This window comes from Accipiter gentilis, chromosome Z, assembly GCF_929443795.1.
Source record: "Accipiter gentilis chromosome Z, bAccGen1.1, whole genome shotgun sequence".
Classification (NCBI taxonomy): Eukaryota; Metazoa; Chordata; class Aves; order Accipitriformes; family Accipitridae; genus Astur; species Astur gentilis.
In genome coordinates this window covers 2,262,102-2,285,992 of record NC_064919.1, presented here as the reverse complement: position 1 = coordinate 2,285,992, position 23,891 = coordinate 2,262,102, and the positions used below count along the sequence as shown (strand labels likewise).

The 23,891-nt window shown below is 42.5% G+C and overlaps 1 protein-coding gene across 4 annotated transcripts in view; it reads right to left on the bottom strand.

The window, feature by feature from the left end:
• Nucleotides 1–22,308, bottom strand: part of MCTP1 (multiple C2 and transmembrane domain containing 1) — a 291,766-nt gene extending 269,458 nt beyond the window's left edge. For 2 of the 4 annotated variants that reach the window (XM_049795803.1, XM_049795802.1), the window contains exon 1: nt 21,534–22,307. In XM_049795803.1, the coding sequence (XP_049651760.1) occupies nt 21,534–22,136 (603 nt within the window). In that variant the 5' untranslated portion in view covers nt 22,137–22,307. Of the gene's footprint in view, nt 1–21,533 lie in introns of all 4 variants that reach the window. The other 2 variants (XM_049795801.1, XM_049795804.1) reach the window with 2 other exon arrangements.
• Nucleotides 22,309–23,891: the final 1,583 nt, after the last annotated feature.

Sequence of the window (23,891 nt, the reverse complement as noted above, 5' to 3'; positions counted from 1 at the left end):
TTGATCACCATTACAGCAAAACAAAAGTATACGCAGAAACAAGCAGGAATAATCATAAAGCATGCTTTTTTATGCTTTTATGTTGTTTTTGTTAGTAATTCGTTTATCTACAGTATGGCAGGTCTTCAACACCAAGATATGCAAAGTTAAAAACTCTAGCTAGAAAGATCAAGTAAATTCAATATCAGCCTGCAGTTCCACAACTGACAGAGGCTTCTGGCAATACATGACCAACTACAGCTAGTATTATTCAGAATGTTGCTACAAATATGCCTGAAGTTAACGTTTGTCTGAAGGAACAGCACAAACAAACACCAGCGGAAAGAGCAGAAAACTGTACAGCTGTGGTTAATGCTTGCCTTCTGAACATTTGAAACTATTTAACAAGGCTTCAGATACATGCTGTCCTTCAATATATCACCTTTGGGTGGGGGCAGGGACAGGGGAACCTTGAACGTCCTTGAAAAGCTCCATTTGTGTGTATTATTTTAGAGACAATTTTTTCTAGCATTTTATACTCACAAGAAAGGAACAGAATTTTCTCAAAATTCCCAAGTTTTAAGGAAAATTAGAAAGCACAGGAAGCAAGAATTTGGAACCACTTTGCATGCTGATGTAGTGCTAAGAAGGGTCTACTGGGAAAAGCAGAAAGAGGTATAATTCATGATACTACAAATATACCTTTTTATATTATATCAGAATTTTTACGATGATCTTATTTTCATTTTTCTAGTGTTGGTTAACATAAGGAGGTATCTGTAAACAGGGAAGTTGCTCAGTTCTTCTGCATTAAGTGACTAAGAAACACTATCCCTGTAAGAGATCCACAAAATACAGAAATTCCACATTAGATGACCGATAAATTTTCTAAAGTTGAGGAACCTATTTTCAGCATACCAAAACAAACCTTTCCAAGTCACTTAACACCTAACGTATCATCTGGAATCCTAGATGCAACATGCTGTATGCCCAAATATTGCTGCAGCCTCACACCCATTGTGTCTTCTCCACACAGAACCAAATAGCCATCCATTTTAGTCTGAACACCAGGCAATCAAAGCATTTGACTGCTCTACCTGGGGAAAAAACAAACAAAAACCAAAAAAAACCCCAAGCCACCACCCCAAAACTGTGTATACAACTTTAAAAGGAAAATCCCTTCATTCTGTAGATCATTTCAAAATGCAGTTCTCTAACACATTAAGATGATTAGACTACTTCTGTTGTTATTCCACACTAACTCACAGAAAACACTGTAACATAAATCTTAGCAGGTAAATTGCATGAGATGATTAACTGTTACGCTGCATATTGAACTACATATATTAACTGAATCTTAGATATAAATCTTATAAACATGATAAAGATTAAAATTCCCAATTCATGTAACTCAGAGAGGGATTTTTATGCATCACACAGGGGTTACTTTATGTATATGCATTTATGCCTTCCCATTTCCTGGACTCCAGCTGATTCCCACATAGTATTACAGTTATTTTCATAAAAATGTAGTAGAAAACCAAATTGCAAAAGCCAGTTCTTGTGGCATAAAACAGTTTTCATATCAATACTATACTGATTACAGTAACGCAGAACATCAAAACACTTGACTAATGTCAATAATGTTCAAAATTTAAAAATGAAGTTATTAAAACTGTAACAGAATATAAAAAGTCTGTGCCAAAGAGGGCAATAAGCCTTTAATTGTAAGAGGAAGGATGTCCTTAAAATGAAAGGTAGAAGCTCCGTTTCTTACCTTCATTTAACAGAGTTTGATAATTCTTTCTACCTTTCATCAAGCCTCCTAGAACTTCAGACTTTCTTTCTGCTGTGCATGAATTTTCATTTGATAATCATTCCTCACCCAGGAAATAGAACAGTAGGAAGTCAGCATTTGCTTTTTCCTGCTGGAGAGAGTTTTGTTCCCTCTCTCCAAGAATTTAGAGCCATTTGCCAGATAAAATCACCCACATTTTTTTGAGCCAACCCTTAAATGAATCGGTAGGATTTTCTAACTTTGGGGATAAAGACTCTAAATGTTACTGGAAGGCAGTTATGTTTTCTGGACAGAGCACAGGAGCTTTGCCACAGCTGAATATGAAGTCCTGTCCAAACTTGACAAGAATTAGTTTCTGGAAAAAGTCTCACTTGTTTCACACACATTGGGTCTGCCAGTGTGTAGAGAGCCAGTGCAGACTGAAACTACATTTCAGCTGGTGACCTCTGGCTGTGTGCTTTGTTGTAGGTTCTAGAACTGGGTGGAAAAGGCTTGGAAAGAGAACTTGGCTCACAGTTACCAACAAAAGCATTAGCTATAGTTCTCCTCTGGTAATTTACATGAACTGCAGCATAAGCCATCTTAACCAAACACAGGCAACAGAGAAGTGCCTGGGTTCTCATCCCTCTGGTACTACACAGAAGATTTTGGTATTTGTCTAAAAAACTCCATAATTTTTTATTATTAGCTACAGGGCAGTCTAGCTGTTGATTTAATAACACACATCAGAAGCAGCTAGTGTCTCACTGGTACATGTATCTCTTACATAAGAGATATGAAACAGAACAGCTCGCACAAGGTGAGAAACCAATAAGGATATTTATTAAATGCAAGGTACTGAATAGCTTAATTGGATATACTGCACAAAGAATCTGTGAGGCACATTAATTTTATCTTGTTCATCAAATGCTTGCAAGCCTTCAAAGCTTGTGATCACCTGATCACAAGCACAGCAGAGACACTAAACTGAATGCCGCCAGATCAGATACATCAAAACCAAATGGCATCCCACCCTGAGCACGCCTGGCGTTCAGACTGAAGCCATCTCCCTTATGTAAATAGCACTCAGCCTTTCTCCAAAAAAACCATCTAATCTGCCTGATATCATATTTCATGACTCATTCTTGAATATGATTTTCTTGAGAAACTGTTGCAGAAGTTCCTCAGAATAGGACGGAATGAGGAGAGAAAAAGTTTGAACACTGCAGGATTTCCAAAACTGTTTTGATACTGAGTTTTAGACAGCATCGTAACAGTGCCAGTGTTTAAAGAGTAGTTAAACAATTGATTGGCTTTGTTTTTCTGGAAAGAAATTTACTTCCTCCCTCCCCTTTCAAGGGAGCAGAGGGAAGCTAGAGAAAAATTACAAAGGTATAAAGAATTAGATTTACACATATTTGAGCAAAGTTTGAAATACAGTGTTTCATTCCGAAGCATGCACTGTTGTTGACTGAAGGGGTTTTGCAGCAACTTGTGATCTTAGTATGAAGAAGGTAATGCAGAAGTGGGAAAAATAGGAAGGATTTGATCTAAAAAAATTTAAAAAAACAGATCTAAAGAAATGAACAGCCAAGAATGACAGAGAATACAGGCTGAAGGAGGGAAAATTCTGCTTACAAAGGTTCGCAATTCCCAATATCAAAATGAAGAGACAGTTCAGAGAAAGTGCTGCAGATACTTTAACATTTTGACAGCTCAATAAAGTCTGTCCCAGTAGTTGAAGGTCCCTTCCTACTGACAGCAAAAGCTCTAGATGTGTTCCTGCTGTGCCATTACCTGGCCTTAACATTGTCCAGCATTCATGGCACACATTTCACCTGTGAAAAGACACATTATCAGAATAGCATGCCTGTAACTCAACCCAGATTTTTGCTCTGCTACATTTCAGGGTGGGGGGTGGGAAGGGAAGGCAAAAAAAAAAAAAGCAACAGTCCTGGAGATAGGAACTATCTATCTACATAAGGTCAGTAAGAAAATAACATTTATCTCAGTAAAGCAGGAGCTGAAGGGAAGTGGCAGAAGAAGGGGAAGCTGATCAAAATCCCTTTGACAAGGAGTGGTCAAAACATCAGTCATCTATTCCAGAATCTCTCCACTTAGTGGGAAACAAAAAATGTTCAGGCTTGCAATTACATAATCCCAACAAAAATAAAAGTCAAGAATTCCATCTTTTACCCCTCATCCTGTGACCATCAAACAGGACTTGCATTGTGTTTAGAGTTCCAAGAGAAAACAACCTGTCAAGATGCTCTTTTAACCCACATCTTCAGGTCAGAAAAACTTCACTAGGGACATGAAACTTTGGGACAGGACCTTTCTGTGATAGTGTTTACACACCACGTCCCACTTTCATGTAGTGTTAGCCTGTTTCTTCTAGAGTATAAGACACAGGTCCAGAAGGAAAAACTCATTAACTGATGAAGAATTCAGCAGCCGTTGCTTGGTACCTAGTTATAGCACCTGCTAACCAACTTAGTAGTTAAGGCTTTCCCTGCTGAAGTAAGTGGGAACATGTAAAACGCAAACACCACACCATATCCAACAACAGCCAAGATTTTTATTTTGAGAATCAGTGATGCTAAGTCTCAAATGCATCAGAACAAGAACTGGGTTTAATGGGAAGAAGTATGCTCTAAACATAAACCCTTATTTGTAAGCATAAAATGCCAAGTAATTACCAGACTGTTATTAGTCCTAATGACTGGAAACTCATATGACCATCCACAGAAAAATTTGGTGACAGAGCAACACAAATAGATTGCCAAATCATTACTCCCTTAGGGAAACTAACACAAACATTATACATATTTAGTCTTTTCTTTAAAAACAAGTTGAAAAATCACATTGCTCTAGAAGCAATAGGATTTAATAGACAATACTCTGAAAGTATTGATGCAATGCCCAGACATTGTATGGTATATATACTGCTACTGCCTCTCCCATTTTCTCATTGAGATGCAAAACTAAACTTAATCATTTGAACCAACAAGGCTACAGGTATTTCACAGCCCTTCCCAAGACATCCTCTATCGATGGGCCATAGCTAAATTACAAGTCAAGTTACTGGATTTGGCCACCTAGAAAATCAGCTAATTTTTCTGGAGGGAGAATATCATATGCTTTGTTAATGACTTACTACTGAATCTCTTCTCAGACAAATGCAAAATTATGTCAACTCCAGTGGCTACAGAAAAGCACAAACAAGGTGGAGTGGGATGTATTGCTACAGAGACAAAAATTATCTATTTACTTGACAGCACTGTTATCGTATAGTGGTAGACATAGCCTACAGAAGAAATAGGGAAGGAAATACAAAAATGAATAACAAAAAGACAAGTCCTTACAACATTACTTTACTACATATCTTTCAGCACAGCATTAAATAATACCCTTCAAGAATATCTTTATCTATGTTGCTTGTAACTGTTCCATGTTAATCACTGTTAACAGGTCTGTTTGGAACAAGCAAAGGAATCTATTTAAGGGCTTTTATATATAATTATCATCCTCCAGTCACTGATATAGTAAATTCCTTCTCTTTTGGGAAGGAATTAAGCAGTTGGGAACTTTTAAAAATTTGAAAGTACAAATTTTACTTCACCAATAATCTGAAGCTATAGATTTTATTTGGTCAAATGACTACATGGGAAAGCATGTCAGCAACATGCAAGCAGAGCAAAAAGGAGCAGAAGACTGCTCACCATCCTTATTAATTACTTGATTTGCTGAGACATAGTCTTCCTCTTCACCAAAAAAAATCACCCACAAGAAACGTGAGTAACAAGGTGGCTTTACTGACAAATATCACAGTACTGCAATAGCTTTATCCCCAGGTCCCACTTCTCACACACAGAGTTTGAAACTTTCAAAACTAGATTTTTTTGACAGTGATGGTCTATCATAGCTTTAACTTTCTGAAATAGGAAGCCTCTGGCTTGGTAGCAAGGTATGAATCAGCTACCCCACAAGACTTCAATACTTAGAAGTCCAGATGGACCATTTTTCTGTGTGCTTGCTACGGCTTTGCTATCTAAGCAAGTAGAGGGTTAAAAATTGATGAACAATCTAGTGAAGTTAGATGTTGCACATACTAAGAAAACCAAATATGTACTCAATGTCTAGGATCAGCATGACCATCCTTGAGGTTGACAGAAGCAACAAGTTAGAGAACTTCTAATCAGGAGCTGGCTATCCTTGAAGAAGGAACATCCTGGAAAATACGTCAACCATACGTATTCTATTTATCATGTTTATACTTCATTTTGTATAGTTAGCTAAACTGCGTCCTTAAGCAAACTACCCTCATTATAATACTAAAAATCACACACTCAGTGGGCAGGAGACCCTGGCCCAGGCGGAGACACTTACTCATAGAGCATGTGTAGTAAGAATAAAGACTGTGTAATCATATGCAAATTACTAACCAATAGGTATCAGAGGGAAGACTGTGGAAACCTACCAACTGATAACAATGTATGTAAAAGGAACTCCGGAAAATACCGTGGTGTGCTAGTTTTGTGGAGTTGCCACCTAGCACCCAAACTTGCCCAATCTTGTAATAAACAATACCTCGTCTCTGTGTGTGAGACTGGCTCATTGCACACCAGGTACCAAAACCCACTTTTGGGGCACCACTTTCGGTGACCCAGGGTGGACCTTGCTGAGAAGCCTTGTCCGGATCGACTTGCTGCAATCAGCATGGAGAAGCAGACTGCTCAGCAGTGTGCACCAAACTGAATTCGGGGACTCCGACAGCTTCTCTCCCTGCTGGGCGGTAAGCAACACAAACGTCCAACACTGAAATTGAGATATTGTTGAATAGGGGGTCTGGTTAGAGGGGCAACTTGTAGTTCAGTATTTTGTATTTAGTTAATGACAGGAGACGTCCCTTGTTTTATATTTGGTTTGGTATCTGTTGTGTAATGTTACACTTGTTTGGATTTTTAATATCTCTGCATAAGTCGTTCCCTTACAAGGACCGCAGCAGGAGATTAAGATATACAAGTAGGCACCTAATATACAGTTTCTTAAGAAACAATATGGGATCTGGCCCCTCTACCAAGACATCCCCTTGTTCTCTCTTGGGATGCATCCTAAAACATTGGGATAAGTTTGGAGGAAATCCCCTAACAAAAGGAAAACAGAAACAATATTGTAATCAATGGTGGCCAATGTATAAATTAGATGATCAAGAGGTGTGGCCTGAAAATGGATCCATAATTTATAATACCATACTACAATTAATGTTGCTTTGTAGAAAGATGGATAAATGGGATGAGGTTCCGTGTGTTGATATATTTTTCTCATTACAAAATAATTGTGAAGTCTGAAAGAAGTATCATTTGATGAATAATGATGCTAACGGTGTTAGCTGATAATGGACAGAAAAAGCAAAGGTGTTGCTCTGCATGTGATATAGGGAAAGGATGTATTAGGAAGAGTGAAGAAAAAGAGGATGTTCAAATGTTGGTGGCAAAACCCAGTGAAAGAGAGCAGGATCTTGAAAGCGAGAGTGATAGCAGTAGCACTGAAATAAAAAAAAAAAAGAGAAGAATTATATCCAGGGATCAGATACCTTTAGCCAGATCCTGGGGAGAACCCGATCCCAACAACAGCGAGTTATTCAAGCTCCTCTGCATCAAGCAGTAAGACCAGAAGGGTTACCTGTGTTTGTACGTGTCCAATTTACTACCTCAGATTTATTAAAGTGGAAGCAGTCAGTAGGGTCATATCAGGATGATCCTGAAAAAATGCATAGGTTGGGACAAACTATTGTAATGAATCATAAGCCCACATGGAGAGATATGCAGACATTGTTAAATACCCTATTTAGTCCAGAAGAGAAAAAGTTAGTATTAGAGAAATCTAAGGAAGAAAATGAAAGGCAAAATGTGAAGGACCATCTCCTGCTAGATTCATGCCAAAAATGGGCCCCAGCTGGGATCCCAATACTACTACAGGAAGGATAATGATTAAACAATATCAACAATTGATTCTCTATGGGATACAGCATGGACTCCTTCCAATTTAATAAATCTGAGGTGATAAATGGGACATGTGCAAACACATTCTAAATTGTATGGGATACAACAAGGGATAGATGAAAATACCTCAGCATTCTATGAGAGATTGCATGAAACAGCTCAGAAATAGAAGAAGAAAATAGCAAGATGATGTTTAATATGCTGTTTATCAGGTAATCAGCCCCCAACATCCAAAAGAAGTTACTGAAGGTTGATGGGCCTGAGGGAATGTCAATTTCACAATTAATACAGATAGCATACAAAGTGTATAATAACAGGAAAAGGGGAGAAAAGAGAGGCAAAAAGAAAAACAAAAAGATAGGAAACCACAGGCTGCTTTACCAGCTGTTGCTATAGCGGGTGCTGTGTGTTGGGGGAGAGGGCAAGGAAGAGGAGGAAACTTTAGAGGAAACATGACTCGAGGAAGAGACAGAAGTTGTGGTGCCCATATTATGGATAACCAGATTAGACCAAATCAGTGTACTTATTATAAAAGAGAACATGAGAAAAAAGCATCCCCAAAATTGGGAGGACAGAGGACACCACTACCTGCAAAGGGGAGTCAGGAACCTGAAGCCGATTTATTGCTGATGGGAAAATATGACTCTGAATGAAGGGGACTGGGGGTGAATTTAACAATCTCCCCAGAAGATGCCCTAGTTCCAGTACAGATGAGGAATGAGACTGTAAAATTCTTAGCAGATACAGGAGCAATGTATTCCGTAGTAACTAGTTGTAGGGGACCTTTGAGTAAATTTTATATGCCAGTTGTTGGGGCCACGGGAAAGAGACAGGTAAAGCCTTTCTTACAGCCAATGGAATGTAAAATTGGAAATAAAGTATTAACACATGAGTTTATATGCCAGAATGCCCCATACCTCCTTTAGGTCGAGATTTATTGAATAAGTTGGGAGCACAAATAGCCTTTTCTGGAAATACTGTCCAAATGCATATCCCACAAGATAATGCATGGAAGGCCCAGCTTTGTTCATTACAGGAGAAAAACAACAAGGAAACACAAATACCCAACAATGTATTGAATGCTGTAATCCTGTTAGTATGGGCCACCAAGGTACCTGGGAAAGCAAAGAATGTAGAGCCTGTGAGAATGAAATTGAAACCTAATGCCAAGTTGGTAAGAAAGGAACAGTACCTCATGAAGTTAGAAGCAAGGTTTGGGTTAGAGAGTTTAATAAACCATTTCCTGCAGTATGGACTTTTACAGGCATGCCAGTCTGAATTTAACACTCCAATATTACCAGTAAAGAAGCTGTGGTCCCAGGAATACCTATTAGTGCAAGATCTAGGGGCAATAAATCAAATTGTGCTTGATGTCCACCCAGTGGTACCAAATCCCTACACTTTGCTGTTCCAGAAAATAACATTTATTTCACAGTACTGGATTTAAAGGATGCCTTCTTTTGCATTCCACTAGAAGCTGAGAGTCAAAAGTTGTTTGCTTTTGAATGGGAGAGCCCACCCACAGGAGGAAAAGTGCAATTCTGCTGGACAGTACTACCACAAAGATTCAAGAACAGTCCTACTTTGTTTGGTAACATACTGGCCAAAGAATTAGGACAGTGGCAAGGTAAGAACCTTTCTGTCACTCTTTTACAATATGTAGATGATACACTTCTGGGAACAGAAACTGAAGAGCCGTGCAAGGAGGCAACCATAAATTTGATGAACTTTTTGGGATTAGGTGGATATTGAGTACCTCAGAAAAAGGCACAAGTGGCACAGAGGGTTGTTACCATTCTTGGATCTGAAAAATCAAAAGGAGAGAGAAAACTGGGGACTGAGCATAAAGAAGCGATGTGTCAGTTTTCCCCACCTCAGTCCAAAAGAGAACTAAGAGGATTCTTAGGATAGCAGGACAGTGTAGACTGTGGATACCCAATTTTGGGTTAATGGCTAAGCCTCTATATGCAGCCATAAAAGGACCAGGAGAAGTCCTAGAGTGGACTTTGCAGTGTTGAAAGGGTTTTGATGACATTAAGCAGGCCCTGATGAAAGCTCCTGCTTTAGGATTACCAGCTCTTACTAAACCCTTTGCATTACATGTACACAAGAGATTACACATAGCCTTGGGAGTTTTGACCCAAATGTTGGGAGATTTGAAAAGACCAGTGGCATATTTTTCTAAACAACGAGACAAAGTAAGCAAGTGGTGGTCAGCGTGTCTCCCAGCTGTAGGTGCAACTGTATTGTTGATTCAAGAAGCTCAAAAATTGACTGTGGGACAGACAATTACTGTGTTTGTTCTGCATGCAGCAGTTGCAGTATTAGAGCAAAGAAGACATCATTGGTTATCCCCAAGCAGGGCAGAACAAGATGATATAATCATGAAAATGTCTTCCTCCTTGAACCCAGCCACACTGTTGACTATTACTGGTGATAAGAATGCGGTACATGATTGCATTCAATCTATTGAACAAGTGCATTCCAGTTGACCAGATTTGAAGGACACCCCCCCTGGGAAATCCAGACTGGGCCTTATTTACAGATGATAGTAGTTTTGTTTCAAAAGGAGAACGAAAGACCAGATATGCAGTAGTGACTCTGAATGAAGAAAATGAGTCTCGGCCTCTTCTTATAAACACTTCTGCACAAAAAGCTGAATTGATTGCTCTTACCAGAGCCTTAGAGTTATCACAAGGGAAACAAGTGAATATTTACACCAATTCTAAATATGCTTTTGGAGTTATGCGTGCTCATGGAGCCATATGGAAAGAACGGGGACTTTTATCATCCCAAGGAACTCCTGTGAATAATAGGGCAGAAATCTTAAAGTTACTAACAGGAGTCGCTATGCCAAAAGAAGTTGCTGTAATACATTGCAAAGCTCATCAATTTGGATAGACAGATGTAATTACGGGTAATTGAAAAGTTGCTGAAACTGCAAAAAGAGTATCCTTTAATAAAGTAATGGGTGTGTTGATAATGGAAACAATAATAAAATTGGAAGTTCCAAACAATAATGAAAAAGAAAATGAGTTAGTCAAACTTTTAGACTGTGAAGAAACTAAGGATGGATGGCAGGTTACCCCAAATGGACAATGCATAGATAATGCTCCAATTAAGAGATTATTGGAAAGGACTCATAAAAGTAGAAATATGGGAGCTGATGCACTGGTTTTAAGTGTTAAAAGATATGCAATAGGACCCAGAATGCAACAGTATGCTGAAGGACTTGTTAAACGATGCCAAGTTTGTTGCAAGAATAATCCAAAAATAGAAAAGAAGCCTCCACCTGTAGAGGTAAAGCAAGGATATCTCCCTGGTGAACATTGGCAAATTGATTTTTCTGAGTTATGAAAAAGTAAAGGATATAAGTACCTTCTGGTATTAGTGGATACCTTTTCAGGGTGGCCCGAAGCCTTCCCATGTCACACCAACAAAGCCAGAGAAGTAATAAAGATATTATTGAGGGAAATCACTCCTAGGTTTGGAATTCCAGAAGGAATCTCCTCAGATAAAGGCCCTCATTTTATTGCTGAAGTAGTGAAAGAAGTTTCTAAATTCTTACAAATAAAATGGGAATTACATACCCCATGGAGGTCACAATCCAGTGAAAAAAGTAGAAAGAATGAATCAGACCCTAAAAAGACAAATTGCTAAATTGTGTCAAGACACTCATTCTGAGTGGGTAGATATGCTGCCTTTAGCCTAAATGCGAATCCGAATTACACCTAGAACTAAAAAAAGTTAAGTCCCTTTGAAACACTGTATGGGAAACCATATTCCATAAATCTAACACGAAACGATGGGCAGATGCATATAACAGGAGATCAGATACTCTGAATATCTTTTGTCAGTGGCAAAGACTCTTTCCTCCCCATACAGGTACGTACAAACTACAGCTCCAGTGCCATTGGACACACCAGTACACTTCTTCCAACCTGGGGATCAAGTGTATCTCCAGACGCGGAGAGATAAACCATTAAAGGAGAAGTGGCAAGGACTATTGCCAATATACAATACAATACAACAATATACAATATATTGTATTGTTGGTAACAAATACCACTGTCAAAGTAAACGGAATAGATTCCTGGATTCACTACACTCGAGTCAAAACAGCTCCGGGAGAGAAGTACACTTCTGAAGAGACAGAGCCACTGAAACGAAGTATCTCCAAAGCCTCATGAATTTCATCTGGAACAGTATAAAATCTTATTCCAACTCAAAGTGTATTCAAGGATACCTATCTTTATTTTGTGTATCATTAATTGCTTTAATTCCATTGACTTGGTATTTGTTAAAATACGTATCTAATTCTAAGAATCATCCTATTTCAATTTTGTATTGTAGGCTTAAAAGCTCAGTGGAACCCAGGAAACCCATGGAAACAGAAAGTGTACTGTGTTCTCATACAGAAGACAGTCAAGATAGCCAACAAATCTGATCACTGGGTTTGTACTCATTCCCCTGAGCATGGACATACAGGAGTTTTGTTAATCAGAATACATATTCGAGCAAATGTGCCATGGCAAAATTTGTGGATTGATACTAATATTGACCCTAGAGATATAGGACAAGAATGGGAAATTGATACTCCAACTCCTCCAGAAAGATACTGCGTTTGTATCCAAAGGTGTAATCCACCTAAAGGAATCAAATTATTTGATTGTTTGATTAACGCAGCATTTGTAAGACCTTATTAAGGATGTAATAAAATCCTATCAGTAGGGACACCAATGGTAAAAGCATGGAACAGATCCTCGCCAGTCCCGAAGGGAACTGGATGGTACTAGATTTGCAGGAACAGAGCAAGAAAAATATTACCTCTGAATTGGTCTGGAATTTGTGCCTTGGGAGCAGTGGTTCCAAATGTTAAAATCATAGATAAATTAACAGGGAAAGATCAAATTTGGCTATGATGATTTATGAAAAGACAAAACCAGACAACAAACCCCTTAATAGAAATACCTACAGCTTTTCACTCTTTTGCTAGATGTTTTTTACCATGGCTAGGGGTGAGTGAATTGGAAAAAGCAATAGTAAACATATCCGCTGTGCTTGAACTTCCTGAAAATAGAACAGCAGATGCTATCACTGCTCTTCAGAAAGAAGTCTCTCAATTGGCAAAAATAGCTATACAGGATAGAAAGGCACTTGATATGTTATTAGATCTAAAGGAGGAGTCTGCACAGTAATAAATACCAGTTGCTGTGTATATGTAGATCAAAGCAGAATTTCCACTGATCTAGATGAAATCTGGAAACAAACTAAGATATTAAATGAAATTCAAAAAGATGACACACCTTGGGGATTTGAAGAAGCATGGAAATGGTTAACTTCCTAGTTTCCTGACCTGAGCTTTTGGATTAAAAGGTTAATATCTATAGTCATAATGATACTGCTTGCCTTTATATGCAGAGATGTTGTGTTACAATGTACTTTTAAATGTTGTTCAACTTTAAGAAAACATGTATATGAAAAGATTATATGAGACTTAAATAGGAAGTATGAGGCTCCCTATGTAAGTCTTTAAAGGGGGGAACTGTTATCTAAGCAAATAGAGGGTTAAAAATTGATGAAGAATCTAGTGAAGTTAGATGTTGCACATACTAAGAAAACCAAATATGTACTCAATGTCTAGGATCAGCATGACCATCCTTGAGGTTGACAGAAGCAACAAGTTAGAGAACTTCTAATCAGGAGCTTGAAGAAGGAACATCCTGGAAAATACATCAACCATACGTATTCTATTTATCATGTTTATACTTCATTTTGTATAGTTAGCTAAACTGCGTCCTTAAGCAAACTACCCTCATTATAATACTAAAAATCACACACTCAGTGGGCAGGAGACCCTGGCCCAGGCGGAGACACTTACTCATAGAGCATGTGTAGTAAGAATAAAGACTGTGTAATCATACGCAAATTACTAACCAATAGGTATCAGAGGGAAGTCTGTGGAAACCTACCAACTGATAACAATGTATATAAAAGGAACTCCGGAAAATACCGTGGTGTGCTAGTTTTGTGGAGTTACCACCTAGCACCCAAACTTGCCCAATCTTGTAATAAACAATACCTCGTCTCTGTGTGTGAGACTGGCTCATTGCACACCAGGTACCAAAACCCACTTTTGGGACAACAGTTTATCATCAGTTCACCATTACAGAAATAAATGGAACATACACTGCTATTTCCCTGAGCAGAACACAAACTCTACATAAACCATCTCCATACTGAACTAAAGATGATCTAATTTGTAGTTTTGATTAAGTTTACACTGAAAAAGTTTGAAGGAATTCTGGCTTCTTTTACAAGGGAAGAAGAAAACATTTCTTTTTTAAACTTAACAGTTTCAGGTCTTGCATTATAGTTACCTTGTTAAAATTCCCTGGAAGATAGCACTTACAATACCTGAGATCTAGTGTTGGTAGATAGTAAGTTCAGAGAGAAAAAGCCAGATTCAGTTTTCAGATCAATGCAGAGTTCTCAGTCATCTTGCCAAAGACCATCAATTCACAGAAGAGGAAAAAAAAAAGGTGACACTTGGGTCTATTAGTATGTTAGCACTACATCACAAGACAAAACAATTAAATTAGAACTACCTACAGAGCTGGGTGCTGAATGACATACTGGCAGTTTTAAAGCTGGTTTAGTCATATTTTTTAAAACGCTAAAAAGTATTTCTCTTTGCAACAATATAGTAACTGATGATAAGTCTTACTGGTATGCCTAATAATTTTCTCCACCCAACATTTCAACATGAGGGAAAGAATTTCAGCATTTCTTGGAAAAAGGTTTAATGCTATAACTATGTTTAGGTGTTTGCCTTATTACAATTTAAAAGTTTGACATAACTCGTTAGGTTATGAAACACACATGTGAAGTACACTGAAGTAACAGTTCTGACACAGTCACTTAAAATCCAGCTAGAATCCCTAAACTGAAAGTTGAATCGCTTCGAAGCAGTAGAAAATAAGACTTCATTCGGTAGAAAATAAGCATTTTTTTGTTGTTCCTTCAGTGCAAGGACGGTTGCAATTCCCATCTGTAAGAGATGGCTTGTAACTCCCTGAAACAAAGATTGAGAGAAGCAGCCTGAGGGAAGCATGAACAATGGTGAGACAAAACTTGGTAAAGATAAGGGGGGGAAGGGGGAGGCGGGGGCTCTCCGAGCCTTTCCAAGGAATGTCTCAAACACTCACAAGTACCCTGAAGGGAATAATGCAGGCCTGGTGCTCAAAGAACTGATAAGGCTGACACTTGACCCATGCGGGAGGAACAGCAAAGCATGCAGCTGGGGGAGGAAGCCCGGTGGAGACAAGGAGGGGTTCTGCCATGGTGCAACCTGTGAAGCTTGTTAACCCTCTGTTTTCGGGGACATCGTGTCCTATGAGTGACCTTTGCCTCATTACCCGCGAAATGCATATTAAAGTTGACACCCCTGCATATGCTAATGAAGATTACGGAGATCCCACTAAACACATATGACCACAGCACCCCTCTCTCAACCCAAATCGTGCTACACGTCACCTGGGGGAAGAGGGGGAGACCTGAAACGAAGCTGCCACCGTAGCAGGAGGGCGGGTCGTACTGGGGGGAAGATTGGTGGTGCCACTGAAAAGAGAAAAAGGAAAAGGAAAGTGTGTGGAATTCCGCAGAACAGCGATCTTACCAACCAGAAACCCCCCAGCTGGCTGGACCAACACTGGAATCAGGACCGGTGATCTCTTTATATCTCTCTCCCCCCTCTCCTCTTTCTCTTTTCTTTTAGAGTTTTTAAGTAACGCAAGGCATACCTTACTGCTTGCCATAATTTGTTATATACCTAACCAATTATCAGAGAAAGCTAGTTTAAGACATGTATTAATCACTGTGGGAATCTAATCAATGTTTGTATACAGACCTTGAGAGTTGTCTCACCTTAGTCCACACCGCTGGGGATTTACGAATCTGAGTCACTCACCCTCCTCTTCTGAGTGGGTCGTGGCAATATCCACCAACCATCTATTATTCGCAATATAATTATTTTACTATGAACACCTTTACATATAAGCAGTAAAGATGGGAGAAAAAAAAAAGGAGAGAGTGGAGCTTACATGATGTCATGGATAAACAGTAAATCAACAGCTGCCACTAGTTCACTTTAAAATATCTAAGTATTTTGCATGAGGATAAAGGCAAACTGGCCAATTCTGAAAAATTATACAACTCACTTTGAAAACTCGGGAGAGATTCTTTAGTTAATTAAGCAGAGGCTATTCAAGATATAATTAAATACAATTCTGTTGTGCCATCTCTTGATTTTCACATCAGTGATTATACACACACTGTATTAACATACTGTAAGTTGACAGACTGGTCAGAGTCTGACAGAGCATACAAAACAGATTAATGCATCTCAAGCTGCTGAAAGATAAACCTTTTATCAGAAATTAATACAATGACAGAACAGGGCAGTGCAGAATACCCCGTGACAAAATCAGATGTCTAATAATTAAACTCTTGGAGGAACAAACAGCCTTGAGAGACTGGAACAGCTTTCTTAAAAAGAAATGAACGTTAGCAACAGATTTTTACTCCTGCTTGCTATTTCTATGTAATTTCTATTAACGAGCTCCGGGCTCTTCTGACCCAGCCTAAACATTTACTCATCTACTTACACCCTATGTGTCAGTGGCCAGATACCCAAAAGAAAGCTTTCTCATGTTTCCTAAAATATCGCACTCTTATTCTCAGAACACTGCTGCCCTCAAATCATGCTCCAAATACCTATGCAAATTACCTCCCTCCAACTCTCCTTGGTGTGTACTGGCATTATCTCAGGAAAAGGTAATCCTTGACAGTCAGAAGTGTTAGAGTTTCCTCACCACCTTCACCTTTCCCAGTGCAGTTTCCTAGAAATCTGAAGTAGCAATTAAGATTCTCTTGGGTGACATTACCTGTGTAGCTTTTCACTGACATTTTCTGCCTTTTCTTTTGTCTTTATTTTGTTCTTTTGCCTTCATTGGCTGGACGAATTACTGAAACATGACCTGTGACATATGCCAATTAGAACAAACAAGCCAAACTTTTCCCTTGTGTAACTTCACCGACTCCAGTGGCTCTAAGCCAGATATAGATTTATTCTGCTATAGGCAGAAAAACGTGCATGGTATGCCAGTCAGGTTTTCATTGGGTCTGCATCCCCCTCCACACCAAATTCAAAATTGTCCTCTCTTCAGGCTTCTTCACAGCTCTGTCTCTGCTCCTATTTCATCACTACTCTTCCCTTTCTCCTTCTCAGACATCTCCATACAAGACCATGCTCCTTGCCCTGAAAGTAGTGTCTCTCTTCATACAATCCAGCTCACTGAACTCCCCTTCTTCTGCAAATCCCTCTCATGTGCCACACACCTCACTCACACCAGCTTTATTGAGCAATACTTATATACCATTGAGAGAATGGGAGACCCTATATCTGGACACATATCTCTCGTTTTTCTCATTGTCTCATCTCTTTCTTGCATTGTGCTGTGTCATATAATCTAGATCATTGCTATCCAGTCTCTGACCCTGAAGACCCACAAATGTAGGTCTGAAGGATGCTTATTAATTAAGCAAATAGTTCTGTGTGCAGCAAACCTAATGAAGCTTCATTTCCTATGGCTATATATCTAGAGGTTGATCAGCAGCCCTGACCTTCCTCCCCTCCCGCCCCCAATAACCCCAGAGCCTTCCCACCTCTCCAATTTACCCACATAACCACAAAACTGGAGACAGATGGGGACAGAAACAGTTAAGAACCTATCCCCTCTTTCAGCTTAATGGATCAACCTGCACATATTTTTAAAAGTCACAAAGTTTGTTGCTACCAAATTATCTTGCAAGAAAACCCAAGGGGGAAACATGCCCACAAGAGTTCTCACTGTGGCAGCCAGACTGCAGCCTGGACCCCCTCTCCCTAAGCACTTCTTCACATCTGCTGTTGATTCAAGATGACATATGCCCAGAGCCATGTCCTCCGATTAAGATGATGAAACATTTGTAGGTTCTTTATTATTGCAAATCTTAAGAAACAGCAGTATTTCCACCCTCCTGGTTTTCACTACATGATTACGACAAACTGCAAGTGGCGTAAAGCTTCTCACACAAAGCTACATCTGACATTCAGGAGAAAGGCCACGCTGGCACAGGCACTGCAGGATAATTCCAAGCTCCCGCTGGCGAGGAGATACAAATTATAAGGGGCAAGTGGAGAAACCCTTGCCGCACTGCCCTGGGGCATGGTAGCACACTCAGCCACTGGAGGTCCCGTGGAGCATCAGAAGCCCTGGAGGGCTGTTGTCATCTCCTGCCCATGAAACACTCCAAGGGGCTTCCATCACCCTCGGCTCGCTCCCTCGAGGGTGCGGCACACCTCTGGCAGCTCTCAGCTATATGAAGGTGACTGGATGCCATGTCTAGGGGTAGGAAAAGTTTGGCCAAGCAAACCTGCCTTTGGAAGCTGGAAGACAGATGATGTTTAATTCCACACGTATTTATTTCTTTGTCCTAACAAACCATATTTATACTTTGGCTACCCTTTAGAAGGAACCTAAGTTTCCTGCCAACAAACACAATAGTTATGATGTCCTTCTCTCCCCAGAACTATTCAAGGACAGCTTTGAGAAGTATTCAGTCTTCAGGGGAGAACCAGATCAATATTTAGTGCTCAAATCTAATGGTTATCCTTTGCATAAGACTTGACTGTTAGGTGTGCACCTTTACGCAAACCACAATACTAACCCTATTCACTACAACAGAATCTTTATTCGATGCTGAGAAAACTAGGCCTCTGCTAGGTTGTCCATGTCCAATGCAGTATCGCTATGCCACATTTTAATTAGCTCGAATTATTTTAAAATGGTTTGACTATGCCAAAAAGTACATTCCAAGATTAAACCCACACAGAGTACAGCAACTTACATTGTAAGTCTTCCCATCCACCACACCAACTTGTGCTCCTTTTCACTGATGACAACTGCATTATTTCAGCTTAAAAGCACAAGAAATTTGACTTCTCATGGGATTTTATTTTTCCCCCATCATCTCCCTTAAAATATCTAGTAGTTTTTTTTGTGTACAGATTTGCTAAAAAATTCAGCAGTCTTGATCCAAAAGAGGCAGTAGCATTTGCTTGTCCCTGTATTTCAATCACATTTCAAATAAATTTTAAAGCAAGTTGTAACTCTAGAATTGTTTTACTTTTAGATAATTTAATCTCATTTTTGTGATTCTGTTAGTTACTAGATTTTTTCTGATCTTTGGACATGTAAAGCTGCTGGGCAATAAAAATCCACATACCTCTGAAAGTCTGTATTGCTCTAAGTAAAACTTGGATTTGAAAAACGTAAGTTATTCTCATGTTACCAGACTTCTGATCCCAAACCCTCAGAGGAGCGCAAATGCTGAAGTTAGGCAGGGACCTTACTGCTCTAGGGGTGCAGCATGTAAGTGTACAAGACTCGACTCCCAGAGTATATTGAATTGGAAACTCCAGCCGCTCACAGTGGAAGGTGCTTGCTCTGTAACAGGCCGCTGAGGAGTACCAGACACAACCAAAGACAGTCCAACAGCACTCTGTAGTCCGAGTCTCATTTCCCCAACTACCCCATAGCTCAATGAAGCTGGTGAATTAAATCAGATGTAATAATCTGAGTGAGATTATGCCTCTACAGATGAGAAGAGCAGAGGATGTGCTGATTATGGAATAGGAGAAGAGCTGTTTCAGATCATCCCTCCGAAACAAACATTGTAATCAGCAGCTCTGCGAACTCCACCAACACGCAAGGGACATAACAAGCTTTATTGAATATCAAACCCAGCAGGTTTGGTATGCAGGCACAGCCCAAGTTAATACTAGAAAATGCTTGGAGGAATTGGCTATAATCCTGCTAATTAAAGACAAGTGTTAGAAAGCGTGGTTACCACTTTGTTTTGATTAGCAGTATTCTTTCCAAATGTTATGACCATACCTTGTTCAAAACAGGAGTAATGCCCTCAAAACTAAATAACAATTGACACATTTTGTAAATAAATGTGCTGTTTCTTTGCTGAACACAACAGCAGAACAGCACTGAAAATAACGCTGCATTTTCATATTTACTAATTGCTAGATGTAGCAGTCTTTAAAACAGAAGAGTATCTTGTAGTCCCAAACAAGAATATTTAAAATGTGCAATACGTTTTTGTGAGCCAGGGGCGGGGGGAGAAAGGGACTGACTACTGAAGGGAAATGCCCACTTTGTAAACGCCTATCAAAATAATCCCATGCCAAGAAGCAGCAACGTAAAATACTTACAAGCAGGATTTATACAAGGGATAACCACACTAGCTTCAAGTCAGCACAGTGTTTATCACCAAAACAGCCCTGTGGGACTGGGACACAAACTTAGGTCTAGGTCCCGTGTTTGTAAAGGTGAGGGCTGAACTCTGCAGAGGGACATGACAGTCCCGCTGACCTGAAGGGATGCTTGCAAGCCGTCGCAGATCCACTACCGCTCTTCGCTAGACCAGGACCACAGGTTCTGTAGCCCTGACAGAAGCCAAGTACATCTACACAGCTTCTTTCTGACAACAAGCGGACAGCGCATGCCTTTTACTTCAGTTACTCCTTTCTCCCTAATTATGACAGAAGACAATATATAACAGCATGTATTAGTCAACTATTTCTGCAAAAAGTGGATGACTGCTTACAGACACAAACTCCAGAATGACTCATACGTTTTGCACTTTTCTCGCAGGAAATTTATTCCAAGACTCGGCAGCCCCTACCAACACTAGCTTCACCACTTAATTTCAAAACTGACAGTCGGAAGAGCTATGGCTTTGTACACCGCCTTCCCCCAGCAACGAGGGAAGAACAACTATTTCATCAGCCCGAACCGACGGCCGCATGTGACGGTGCCTGCTATGTTCTGCCAATTAATTATCTACCACCTATTAAATCTGTACTAGCCGTCGTCGTTCGGGCGTCCTGCAGAAATTAAAAGAAATAATAATTCAAATTCGGATAACCAGGCAAGGGGAAAAAAGCGGAGGTTACCTGAGCAAAAGCCGTGCTGGAAGCGTCAAGGACAGAAACCAGCAGCGCGGGGCTCCCGCAGAGACGCAGGGTGGCTCTGGGGAAAGGTGCGAGAGCGAGGGAACCCACGCTACGGGTACGAAACCCCAACTTCATCCCTCGGGACACCTTTTCTGGGTATGGTTTATAACAACGGACAAGGTCTGAGGGAGGTCGCTCCCGCTCCGGAGTAGGAGCACCCACCCCCCCCGGCTGCTCGGAGCCGACATGGCCCCCCCCCGACACCCGCCTGTCACCACGGCCACCGCCGCCCCCACCACCACGGGGAGCCGAACCGAGCCGAGCCGAGCCCGGCGGCGGGGGAAGGTGTGCCGGGGCACGGCGGAGGGGCCGTTCTTCCCCTCAGGCGAGGGACGCTTCGCACCAGCGGGCGCGGAACGGGAGCGGGGCGGGGGAGGGAAGGGAGAGAGCGTCGGCCGCGGCCGCCTTCCCGCCTCGCCGCCTGTCCTGTCCCCTCACCTCACCTCCCTTCCCCAGCAGCCGCCCTCCTGCCTCAGCTCCCTTCCCGCCTCCCCGGGGACCACCTTCCTTCCCGCCTCGCCTCCCCAAGGACCACCTTCCCGCTCGCCGAGGGCCGCCGGCGCTGCCCGGTTGCGCGACCCCGCTGTGCGTGTGTGTGTGTGTGTGTGTGAGGGGAGGGGGGGGGGGGGGGGTCGACCCTCACCGCGCTGCCGTCGCCGTCCTCCGCCCGCTGCTCCTTCCTCCTGCCGGCGGTGGGCGAGCCCTGCAGCAGCTGCTCCAGGCAGGCGGTGCTGGGCAGCGAGGAGCTCTTCTGGTGGGACAGGTGCGCCCCGGGCCGGCGCCCCTCCTTCCCGCCTTTGGGCCCCTCATCCCCGGCGGCGGGGTCCTCTCGGCGGCCGGGCGGCGGCCCCTTACCCTGAGGGAGCAGGTGCTCCCGCAAGCGGCGCAGGGCGGAGCCGGACTCGCCGCCCGGTTCCAGGGGCTCGGCGGCCGAGCAGCAGAGGTTGGGCTGGGAAGACGAGAAGACGCGGTCCAGCACTTGCCTCCGCCGCTTGAACCCGCTCCACTTAGCGCCGGGCGGTAAGACTCCCTTGCCGCTGGCCGCCGGCGGGGCGGGGGTGCCCGCAGTGCGGCGCTCGGCTGCCGCCCGCCCGCCGCCGCCGCCGCCACCGCCGCTGCCGCCGCCGCTCCGGCCCTTGCCCCCCAGCTGCAGGTTCTTCCACAGCCGGGCCTGGAAGGACACCGCCGGCTCAGGCTCGCTGGGCTTCCCCCCCGCGGCCACCCGGGGCTCCTTGCCCGGCTCCATCCTCCTCCTCCTGCTGCTGCTGCTGCGGCGGCGGGAGCAACAGCAGCAGAGCCCAGCGCCGGAGCCCGGCGCCTTCACTCCCGTACGGGGCGGGCCGGAGCGGCGCCCGCCGCCGGCGACGACAACGACGACGACGAGCGCGGGGCTCCACCGCGCCGCCCCCCCCCGGCTCAGCGCGGCACGGCCGAGGGAACCCGGGGCAGGAGCCGCGCCGTGGAAGTTAAAGGAAGGACGAAGCCACCCCCCCCCCGACCTCGCCAGGTGGAAAGTTTGCCGCTGTGACACCCCCTACCCCCCCACACCCCCCCGGGCGGTCCCTCGGTGGCCGCGGCGGAGGGGCGGGCTGCGCGGAGCCGGGCTGCGCAAAGGGCGCGGAGCCCGGCGGAAAAGTGAACGGCGGGGCGCGGAGCGGCTGCGGGCGGCTCGGCTTGGGCGTCCGTGAGGCGATGTGAGGGGACGTAGCGGGAGTGGGCTTACCCCGTTCCCCCCCCTCCCCACCTGTTTGGGGGGGGGGGGTGGGGGGGGGGGTGTTCTAGGCTTGTTTTTTCTTTGCATTTGTGGTGGTCGCATCGTGCGGGAGGCAGAGAGGGCGGGCATCGGTGACCTTGCGGAGGTTGGGTTCGGTTCGGACGGCTCCCTCTGCGGGGAAACACCGGCCTCGGCACCCACCGCCCGGCTGTGGGCAAACGCTGTCCCTGCGGCAGATGGGAAGGAAAAAAGGCATAGCCCGGCCGGGCAGGTTCCTCGGAGCATGCAGGGGTGGGAGGAAAAAAAAAAAAAAAAAAACCAAACCTCAGCTCATCTGCCACCCTCCTGTTTTTTTTCTAAAAGAAAAGAGAGAATTGCAAATACTTACATTGTTCTCTCATCGTGGCTCGCTGTTATAGTGGCCCCATCGCTGCGCTTTTGGATGCTGAGCTCTATCTAAAGTTTCTTTTGTTAATTAAAACAATAGCAGCAGGACTATTTGAGGACAGGCTTCCACATTCCTGAAGCAGACTGAAGCAAAATAAATATTTCTTGCATACTGTAAACCGTACCTTTATCCGGTGTACTTCTGGGTTTCATTTCAAAAGGTGTTTCTTTACACCGTCGAGGATTTGGCCGCCTCTGTTCTGGTTCAGCTTTTCCCAAAAGGTTTGCAACCAGGCATCTGACAATCCGACTTTTGCTGAACAGAACAGGGAGAATAAAAATTAAAAATACTGAGATAAAGCAGATGCTTTCAAATCACCAGGGCCTTGGGAATTCAATCTACAATAGGTGCGAAAATAGCCAAAATAACCTCTGAACCACTGGAGATTACTTTTGAGAAGTCCTGTCAGATAAGTGACAATTCAGGACCAGAAAAAGCCAAACACGGTCATAGTCAAAGAAAAAAAAAAAAAAATTGACGGTAAAAAATCACAGATAAGTCAACCTACTTTGATCCCTGGAAGTGAATACAAATAACCAGCTTCTAGCCACCTAAAAGCAAAAGCATCAGATAGCAAAGCTCAAGTGGATCAAGGCCTGGAGGAAGCTCATGTCTCTCAGTTTCCAAGATGCCATCTTTGAATCAAAGAAGAAATGTGCTGAAACGGAAGCTCTTTAAAAGGTTTACTTTCTTGTAAATAATGGATTTATTCAATGAGCAGGAATCAAAAGAGTAAAAGAAAAAGATGAATTTGGTTCTTCATCTATACTGGGGGGAGGGACAAAGGCTATCTAAAGAAGTATTTCAATATATGCATCTGCCTTGTGTTTTATTCTTTA